Here is a 10522-nt window from a genome sequence, read left to right on the forward strand (position 1 = left end):
AGACCATAAATTCATGGATAGAAGGGATCACCCCTTTCCCTTTTGCACCCCCGCAGCACCTACCACCAAAGAATACACACTAGCTAGTGGTTGGTGCCTCTTGATAACAAATGCAAACACACCGTTTCATCTAACAATTCCACTTCTAGAAATTTATCCCACAAATGTATTCATATATATGCAAAAACACTATGATCAAAGATATGCATTGCAGATTATAACAAACACTAGAAAAAACCTAAATGTCTATTAAGAAAGACTACTTCATTGGATACTGTACTGCCTATTAAAAAGCAAAACGTGGGGTGTTGTATGAAACAAGGTCAGCACTTCCCTCGACGAGGACGGAAGAGACCCTCAGGCTTAACAATATGCACACACGCTTAAGGCACTGCCACCTACAACCTGGCATCTAACCATTTTTCTTTTTTAATCATTAGTTTCAGACCTGAAACTAATTCCATAACTACACTGGAAATAAAAAAAAAAAAAAAAAAAAAAAAAAAACTTAGGACATCTACATACACAGATCCTAACAAGTGAAAAAAAAGTTGCAGGAAAAAGGTAAAACAGGTCCTATCTTACATATATACACATAGACACATAATGTATAAAAACATGAAATTTTAGAATGATAATCTCTGGCATGTAGGATGGACTTTTTCACTTTGGAAACTTCTGTTTGGAAAAAAACAAGTTGAACAAGGAAGACATGCTACGTATGTAGGGAAAACTACCTATATATTTTCACTCACTGCCCCTTAACAGTAATTTATAGTTTATACCATGAATCCATTTTCTCTAAAACAAGAGTAATAATATGCTGAGGTGTATGTACCAAAATGAATATTTAGAACACATGCCAACGGTTAGTAGTGGTTATTTCTAGAAGAGGGATTTCAGGAAACTTTCCTAATTTATATCAGAGGTTTTTCTTTAATAAGCACTTACTTTAGTCACCAAAAGAAATTTTTTTTAATTAAAATCTCTTTCTCTGAGCTAGGATCCCAGAGAGATCAGCATGTCGGTCCACTTGGCAAGGAGTTACGAGGCCCAGCTTAGCTGTGGGACTGCCCACTGGTACTAAATCTGAGTAAGCATCACAGATCACGGAGGTCTACAAATTAGACCCACAGAAGTTACCAACTGAAAAACTACTTCTCTACTAGGGAAGTACTAAATGTCTGTTTGATGAAGGGAATGCCTCTCATGTAAAGTTAAACTTAAATAGTTACTGAATCACTGTAAAAGGCCAGGCAGTGCACTGGTTCCTCATAATACACTCACTGTTCTGTTTTTGAACATCTCTTAGGTATTCAGAGTCAACCGTAAACTTGCCTGAGATAAGGCAGAAATCCCCACATCCTTCCACCCTCAGTGGAGGAAGAAACGAGGAGAACCGCTAGATCAGAGAATCTCCCAAGGGAACGCTGGATTCTGTGAGGGCAGATCTGTGCTTCATAAAGATCTCACAGCCACTGTCCATGCCCTTCTCTAGCAAGGAGCTTACAGGTGTCTGACCTGAGGAGTCCAGGCCTTCTCCACTATACCTTCCATAAAAACAGAGCAAGCAGAACTGCTTGTTTTTCCTACAATTTATTGCTCCAAATTTTTCCCATCTCAGCACTGACCCTAAGATGCAACTGCTATCTTGTCTTCCCCTTAGACTTGCTCCATAGCAATAGCTTATCAGTATGGACGCTAAGTGCTTTATATGCATTACAACTAATTTATACTCCCAATAACCCTGTGAAGTATTTGCATTTTATCTGTGAAAAACCTGAAATACAAGGTCTGATAACTGGGGCTAAAAAGAAAACCACAGGCTCAAATCAGAGTCACTTAGGCTATCAGGAACTATCCAGTGGGCACCCATGAGGTGATGTGTTTACATGGGCAGTTCTCCATCTCCCAAAGGAAGGTGACCTCATCCGAAATAATCCTTTTTCTATTGATTTCCTTGTCCCCCTTTAAAATCCTTTCCCTTTCCGTAGCCCTCTGGAGCTGGGATGCTGCTGAGAATTTCAGGAATTGGTTAATAAAGCCAATGACATCTTGAAAATTCACTCGGGGGGCACCTGGGTGGCTCAGTTGGTTAAGTGTCCGACTTCGGCTCAGGTCATGATCTCACAGTTCGTGAGTTCCAAGCCCCACGTCGGGCTCTGGGCTGATGGCTCGGAGCCTGGAGCCTGCTTCCGATTGTGTCTCCCTCTCTCTCTCTCTGACCCTCCCCCGTTCATGCTCTGTCTCTCTCTGTCTCAAAAATAAATAAACGTTTAAAAAAAAAAAAAAAAAGAAAATTCACTCGGTTGAATTTTTGTTATTAAACACTGTAAGTAGTGGCAAAACTAGGGTTTAAACCAAGAGATTCAGATTCCTTGACTCAAGCTTTACTATACTACACTAACTCTACGATCTATTCCTTTCAACCTAGAAAACACGAGAAACCTTCAGTCAGCTGTTGCCACAAAACGAACAAATCTTTTCGAATTTCTAAAAACTGAGTTTTAGTATTCAAGGCCAACTCAAAACAGTTGCCCTGGATACACGACTGTCACAAAGAAGAGAGTCCTCCAGCAAAGGAACATTTGGTGTAGGGTTATCAGTATTTTTTACTTAAAAGGTTACAAACCACCAGACAAAGGTGGTTTCAGAAAGTTGCAGACCTTAAATTTCTAGAATATGCAGGACTTTAATTTTATGGGGACCAGGGAAGGGTCTTCCTTTTTTCTTACCTTTTGTGTTCACAACGCTCCTTTCTGGTTTTACCTAACAGATGGACAGTCTGTGCTCGGGTCACAAATAGAGCCCATGCTTTGAGGTTCTGCAGAGTCTGACCTCAGTAAATGTTAAAGTATAGCTTCCCAAGGAGCCCAGGAGCAGGGCCCAAATATATAAAAAGTTGAAAATTTCCTTGATCACAGTAAAGCACTTAAACAAAACTGATCAACAAGCCACATGGATCAAGTGTCGACTCGTGGAAATGCTATTGGTTTGGCTACTACTGAGTACTAAGAACTTGATTTTGCAAAATATTTGCCCACACCTTTTTTTTTTTTTTTCTGTCAAGGCTTTCCTCAAACTTTTGAAAAGCTGTTTACACAAATAATTCAACGCTCGACCTTTTAACAAGGGTCAAACAGATCTGGGTTCAGATTCTAGCTCTGCTACTGCTTTCCTTCTCTTGCAAGTAAGTTATGAGCGTCTATGTGAAAAACTCAGCCTAGTGAAGGAATGCAGAGTTAAGAAGTCGAAGTCCCCCACTTCTATTCTTTGTTCTACCATCAATACTTCCAGGTTGTGGAACTGGACAAGTTCAAATCAAATTCAGTGCCCTAACAAAGCCCATTTATTCATGTGTTTACAGTAAACTTTAAATTATGCATTGTGGGGGCACCTGGGTGGCTCAGTCCGTTAAGCCTCGGACTTAGGCTCAGGTCTTGATCTCATGGTCTGTGAGTTCCAGCCCGGGGTCAGGCTCACGTTAGGCTCTATGCGGACAGCTCTGAGCCTGGAGCCTGTTTCGGATTCTGTTTCCTTCTCTCCCTACTCCCTCCAGGCTCCTGCTGTCTCTGTCCCTCAAAAATAAATAAATGTTAAAAAAAAAAATTTTTTTTAATAAGATAAATTATGCATTCTGTTTAAATTTATGAACTGATAAAAGAGAAGCTCTACACCAGTAGAAACTGGTAAAGAAATATATTAAGAAAGGATTGGAGCACGTGCGTGGCTCAGGAACCAGCTGAGTTGCTTAAGCATCCAATTCTCGGCTTTGGCTCAGGTCATGATCTCACTTTTCGTGGTCTGGAGGCCCGGGTCGAGCTCTGCAGCGGGACAGCCTGGAGCCTGCTTCGGAGTCTCCCTCGCCCCCTCTCTGCCCCTCCCCCACTCGCAGTATCTCTCAAGCAAAAGAAAGGTGCAATTACGCAGGCGCATGAACGCAGCCTCACCAAAATTCTGCTTTCCATCCAGCACCCTGTGAATTACAGTAATTTTGAGCTTTAACATAATAAAAATCCTCAAGTGAGTGTTACGGCTTTAAAGTGCTTTGTATGGCCACTTTGTAACCTTTTATTGCAGAAGGTGACTGCCTTCAACCCCCTCGGTGTCTCCTAATCTAGTTCCACACCAGCTCAAGCGGTCAGAGGCCTAGGGGCTAACGTTGCAGGCGGCGCGGCCTCTTCCCCAGGGGGACCGCATCTAGTTAACCAAAGTCACTGGGTCCTAACAACGCCAGGTGGCAAGGACTAAGGTTTAGGCTTGCTTTTTTCAGGCGGGGAAAGTGACGCAGAAGGGAGGCTGGCGGGGTACGCCTAAGGCTGACAACTCGGGAGTCCAAGGCCAACTGCAAACATTTCTGGTCTAGAAGCCTCTCTGGGCTCCGAGGAGGGGCGCGTCAGTGACACCGAAACGTGGACAAAAGTACAGTACCGGTGGGAAGCAGGGGTTCCAACGGGGTAAAGGCATGCTCCATACCGGACTAGAGGCCTCTGCGCTAAGAGAACAGAAACGCCACGTTAGTATGTCTGTCCCCTAGCTAATTAAACAGCGCGCGAATGCGCCACAGCGCCGGCCGCGTCCATCCCGCACCCCGGCGGCGGCTTCCGGGCGGAGCCCCCGCGGCGCCCAGGCGCTGGCGGCACGACCCGCGCCGCCCGGCGGGGAGGAGCCGGGAGGGAGGCCGCGGCGGGAGCGACGCGCGCCCCCGGGGGCCGCCGCGCGCCTGCCTCTCCCCTCGCCCCGCCACCATCCGGGCACTGAGGAGCCAGAGGCGGCCGCCCCCTCCCCTCGCCGCCCGCCCCATCCCGCGGCCCGCGCGCCCAGGACGCGCGGGCGGCGCGCCGAGCGGCGGCCGCACTTACACAATGGCGGGTGGAGCCAGCGGCGAGCGGAGCGCCGGCTGCGCGAGCGAGAGCGATCGACCGCTCCGAGCTCAGCTGAGGAGCCTCGGCGGCGCGCGGCAGGCGCTCGCAGGCTTAAGTAACGGGCGCGCGGGGCGGCCCCGCCCCCTTCCGGAGCCGGCGGCCAGTGCGAGCCGCGCGTCCCCGCCGGGCCGCGCGCGCCCGGCGTCGCCGGCGGTCCGCCCGCCCCCTTCCTCCGGCGGCAGTCGCCTCGCTACCCTGGTGCTGCCCTCCCGCCGCCTGTGGCGTGTCTGCCCGGCGTTCTTCGCCGCAGTTGGCAAGGAGGCCGCGGTCAGCTCGAAACCGAGCGGCAGCTCCCCCAACCTGGCTTTACAGCCCAGTACACGCCCCAGTTTTCCAGAGCCCGTTCCCCTGGTCCTCACGCTCTCTGACCTCCTGCTTGCTTGTCAGTATCCTTACGGAGCACGCCCGCGTTCCTCCCCTCCTGCTGAACATAATCAGAGAAAGTTGTCAAAATTAATAAAGGGAAACCTCACCAAAGTGGAGCCCTCAGGCTGTACCACTTCCTGCCAATTATAAGAAGACTTGTCAATTGCAGGGACAATTGTCAAGTACAGACCCCCACGGAAGAATCTTCAATGGGAAGGAAGCCACAGTCCCAGGCCTCAGCAGGAAAAGATGTTTGTCGCATCTCCTAGCAACCCCAGCAACTCAGCCAATGAGAAAACTTCATCACTTTTCTCCCTTGAACTTCAGTGAACTTTCGGTTCAAAGCAACCCTCCCCGGCTTCCTTCTTCATCCTGAAATAACGGTCCTCTCCTTTGCTGGGCTTGCCAGTGGTTTGGCCACGGGTTACACGTCCTGAATTGCAATTCTTCGCTATTCCCGGATAAGCGCGTTTTGCTGACAAAATAACTTCCTGTTTTATATTTAAAGGTCAATAAAGATTTCGTTGGAAGAAATTTTGAACCGCATACTTACAGTTCCATTTGCTCTAATACTCCTAGGATGGAGAGCTCACTCTGTTGCCGTGCAGCCTTTTCCAAAACTGAGCAGCCCTAATCGCCAGAAAAAAAAAAAAAAAAAAAATTCTTACTGGAGGCAAAAATCCCCTCCCTGCACCTGTCACTGTTCTGCCCCACTCCCAGGCCCACCGTGGGTTAGAGGGATCCCTGGTTCTCATAACTATCTTGGAGGTATTGAAGAGAGTTATTACTACCGTAGAAAGCAAGACAGAGTCACTCGTGTCGCTGATCTATGTGAAGCAGTGATGTAAGCAGCCAAAGAGTAGCTAAGGCCGGATATGGCCATAAATACCACAAGCTGAGGATACCCAGAACTGATAACTAGCAAAAGCAAAGGAGGTCTGCAAAGGCCGAAGACTGATTAAACGCCTTTAAAAAGGGAGGATCTTTGCAGCAAACTGTCAGACTGTCTAGATAACGGTCCTTTCCTGTCTGACCACATCAAAAAGGCAACTGCCACGGAAGGCTTTACCCTACTGATCTCTGAACAGAGATTCTCCACGGCTTGAACATAATAAGCAGCACGTGCCAAGAGCACACCCTGACTGGTCGGAGCCCTTATCTCAACTGCACACTCCCAAGACTGACTTTGACTTTAGTTTGTTAACTTCCTACCCCTTGCTGTATCTCGTTTGTTGGGTGACTCTATCATATGCTTTGCTTCGTGTGACATGTGAGAAGCCAAGTCAAACAGGTAGCAAAATGTCACTGACTTTGAAATCCTGAACCTGCTTTACAATTATGTTAATCTTGCTCTGTGACTGAATAAAGCTGACATTGTGGAAATTCATAACTCATGTGTGCACCTCCATAGCACGCTCGCGACAACTACCTAGGCTTTGCCTTTTCTAGGCGACGCCCAGTTCTCTCAAAGTTCTAATGGGATGTGATTTTCAGACTCTGCTATCCTGGTTCCCATTCTCTCTCTCTCTCTCTCTGGGAACCTGAGAGTCATTTCTTTGAAATATAGTCCACAGGAAGGATAGGGCCTTTGTTTCTCAGTCTCTGTTGGGGGATAGAACCCTAACTTTTGCAGCCACCAGCTCGCAAACACAGCGGTCTTCATTGCATTTACACTGACCAACCCTTTGTAACTCTTCACTTCTCTGACTTTACCTCTAGGTCCCCATCATCTCCCTCCCTTCTTCCCCCTTTAAAACATCCAAATCACTTCTGCACAAATCAGAACGGAGCTCAGCTCTTTCTCTTACTGTCAGTAGTTCCTACATAAAATCTGTGTTTAACTGCCTTGAATGTTTACCTTTGACACCGGTCACGATGTTCCAGGGGTGATCCCGTCGTAGACGAGCTCACCACAGTCTATGTTGTTCACTTTCTTAGCTACCAGATCAAACAGAACCTCCAGGTATCTTTCCCATTAACCTCTGTTAAGCCAAGTGTACACCTATCTCATACACAATTTTAAACCCAAGTGCTAATTAAATATTATGCGTTTGCAGTCACAGTTGTGGCACACAGGCCATATCAACTATGTCACCTACTAGCTGGGGGACATTAGAGAGAGAGTATGTGCACATATAACATGATGAGGTTTTGGGGGTGATGGGGGGGTGCTCACGGGGTCCAGAGCTGATGGCCAAGAAAGAATGCTTGAGACATCTTTGGTGCAAAAAGTGATTTTATTAAAACACGGGGACAGGACGCGTGGGCAGGAAGAGCTGCCCTGGGACAATGAAGAGACACTGGTGAAATACTAGGGAGCTGGGGGAGGTAAAGTCCAGGGGAAGTTTCCAGTGAGATTTTCACCTGCTGAAGACTCACAGGGTCCTGGAGGCCTAGCTATTGTCAAACTAGGGTTGTTTTCCCCTCTAGGGAAGTATTAACAGTAAGACAATAGGGAGTTCCTGGAGGAATGTTTTACTCTGCCTGCCTCAAGTAGTTGTCAATGGGCTGCAGGTTGTAAGGAAATTGAGTTCTATTTACCATTTCCTTCTGCCCTTGTTTCCCACATCACTATGGAGGGATGATGCAGGGCTCCAGAAAACGGAGTCTATAGGTTTCCGGAGATCAGGCTATTGGTTAAGATTGCGATTTTCTTGTGATTTCCTAAGATATTTGTAAATGGATGGAGACTCAGGTCCTGCAGGACTGTGATCTCTATCAGCTAACCATTTGTTTTTCCTCTTTTCTTTTCTCTTGGGCAGCCAGGAATGCCCGAGGAATAGCACACATATCCCACCTGGGAAGGGCCGATGGGGAGGGGCAGTGTTTGCAGCCTGTCAGGGGGCCTTATGCTCCCTCATCATAACAGACAAGTGCTCCTATATCCAGATCATATGAAGAACTACAAATCCATCAGCAAAAGGCAAACAAAACAGCAAAATGTTGACCAAGGATACATACAGGCAAATCACAGAAAATACTCAAATGGCAAATAAACACGTGGAAAACACAACTGTTGACACAAAATGAACGGACCTTTTAGAATTTCCTTTCCTTTAGAAAGGAATTTTAGTCGAGCCCCAGTCAGGAGAGCCGCCCCAGATACACAATCTTCACAAGAGACTGCTCTGGCAAAGGAACATTTGCTGTAGGGCTATGTATGCTTTTTAACATAAAAAGTTACAAATCATTAGACAAAGGACATTTCAGAAAGTTGTAGATCTTCAGTTTCTAGTATATGCAGGGCTGTTTGACTTTAATGTATGGGAGCCAGGGAAGTTTCTTCCTTTTTTTTTCTTATCTTTTGTGTTCAGAATGCTGCTTTTCGGCTTTAACAAAGCAGATGTACAATGTATGCCTGGGGCACAACCCCACGCTTTGAGGTTTCGTGGAGCCATTTTGACCTTGGTAAATGTTAAAATACAGCTTCCCTGGGAGCCCAGTAGCAGGGCCCACAAACACTAAAAGTTGAAAATTTCCTTTATGACAGCATTAATAGAATTTGGAAAAAAGCCAATGTGAACAATGAGATAAACTGACTTGCCAGACTGCAAAAAAAAACCCCTTTTAAATAATAATACAAATTTACATTTATTGAGCAATTATTTTGTTGCAGTCACTGTGTTAAGGTCATTTATATTTTATTTCATTACCTTAAATGTAGGCTCCAACACAATGAGCAACAACTTTTAATAGTTCACCTTGGAATCCTCATACTCTATCTCCATTGCTGGCAAAGAACAAGCAATGACAACTTATTGAACGTTCATAATGAAATTGTTGGCAAAATCCTGGAATGCTACTTCAGTTCTTTTCACAGCTGGCTCACTCATTAAGACTGGGCATAAATCTTCCCCTAGTTACTATTTATCTCATCTGGGATTGTTTGTTTTCCCACATAGCTATCTGAACTTCTTTAACTCCCTTGTTTCTTTGTTTATGACTTGCCTTCTCTCACTAGCTCCCTAAGAGTTGCAACCCTATCTGTTTTGTTCATTGCTATTCTCCAGGAAACAGGATACTTCACCCATAACACAGACTCAATAAACATTTATTAAATGGATTAATAAACAGTAATGGTAGGGGAATAGGAAATTATAGTGTATCATACGAGGATATAAGCGAAATCAATACAATAAATGAAATCAATATGCCCTCCTGTGGGAAATGTTCATGACAGAATCAATTTTATAAATGCAAATAAATGGCGGTGGGGCACCCGGGTGGCTCAGTTGGTTAAGCACCAGACTCTTGATTTTGCCTTGGGTCATGATCTTCTGGTGGTGAGATCAAGCCCCGCATCACCCTATGTTGGGCTCCATGCTGAGCAGGGAGCCTGCTTTAGATTCTCTCTCCCCTCCACCCCTCTCCCTCTTGTGTGCACGCATGTGCTCTCTCTCTCAAATTAAGTAAACATTTAAAACTAAATTAATAAATTAAATGAATGCAAATGGCAGAATAATCCCACTTACATTTTTAAATGCATTTGGATATCCATAGAAAGAAGGGTTAAAAGTGACCCCTGAGAAAAAGAGATGGAGAACGTAGGAGGCCATAGGCTGAGGGAAATAGTATTTTTTATTTCATATTTTGTATTTTAGGCATTAATACTCTTGCAGCTTATTTAAAATTTTAAGTTTGTAAAAACGCGTATTCAAGGAAAATTAATGATTCATTATTCTTTTTTTTTTTTTAAGTGTATTTACTTTGAGAGAGAGAAAGAAAGCAAGCCAGCAGGGAAAGGACAGACAGAGAGGGAGACAGAGAATCCCAAGCAGGCTCCGCACGGTCAGCGTCGAGCCCTACCCGCGGCTCAAACTCACAAACTGTGAGATCGTGACCTGAGCCAAAATCAAGAGCCAGACACTTAACTGACAGAGATACCCAGGTGACTCAGTGAGTCATTATTCTTAACAGTGGCGTACTTTGGGCTTCCAAAGAGGGCAACCCACATACAAACGTGGTACAATTTTCAGAGCAGTGCGTCCATAGCTTCAAACAAATTTCCAATGGATTCCAATAGAAAGAACTCCTAATAGCAAGCTATATGGTTTTCTCCAGGGTACAAAGATGGCTCTTTATCTTCCTTACCAATTATCTTCCACTCCGCTCTCGTTTTCTTGAAAGGATGAAGTTCAAAATACATGGTGTATTGTTCCAAAAGACTCTACAGTAAAAATGTTCTGCAGTGAAATAACTTTTGAAAACATGGCACACAATCACCAACCTCC

The 10522-nt window shown here is 45.4% G+C and overlaps 1 protein-coding gene and 1 non-coding gene across 13 annotated transcripts in view; one reads left to right on the plus strand and one right to left on the minus strand.

Annotated features, from left to right (window-relative positions):
* TPK1 (thiamin pyrophosphokinase 1) overlaps positions 1-6422 on the minus strand; it is a 351768-nt gene extending 345346 nt beyond the window's left edge. For 2 of the 12 annotated variants that reach the window (XM_042974519.1, XM_042974505.1), the window contains exons 1-4: positions 6083-6163; positions 5845-5921; positions 5295-5349; positions 4432-4490 (exon numbers count right to left, since the gene is read on the minus strand). In XM_042974519.1, the coding sequence (XP_042830453.1) occupies positions 4432-4490; positions 5295-5349; positions 5845-5852 (122 nt within the window). In that variant the 5' untranslated portion in view covers positions 5853-5921; positions 6083-6163. Of the gene's footprint in view, positions 1-4431; positions 4496-4862; positions 4964-5294; positions 5350-5398; positions 5656-5844; positions 5922-6082; positions 6164-6360 lie in introns of those variants that run through there. The other 10 variants (XM_042974526.1, XM_042974464.1, XM_042974459.1 and 7 more) reach the window with 9 other exon arrangements.
* Positions 306-428, plus strand: LOC122236828. The gene has a single exon (XR_006215075.1). It is a non-coding gene; the product is annotated as a U6atac minor spliceosomal RNA (small nuclear RNA).
* Positions 6423-10522: the final 4100 nt, after the last annotated feature.

The sequence above is a fragment of the Panthera tigris genome, chromosome A2, assembly GCF_018350195.1.
Source record: "Panthera tigris isolate Pti1 chromosome A2, P.tigris_Pti1_mat1.1, whole genome shotgun sequence".
Taxonomy (NCBI): domain Eukaryota; kingdom Metazoa; phylum Chordata; class Mammalia; order Carnivora; family Felidae; genus Panthera; species Panthera tigris.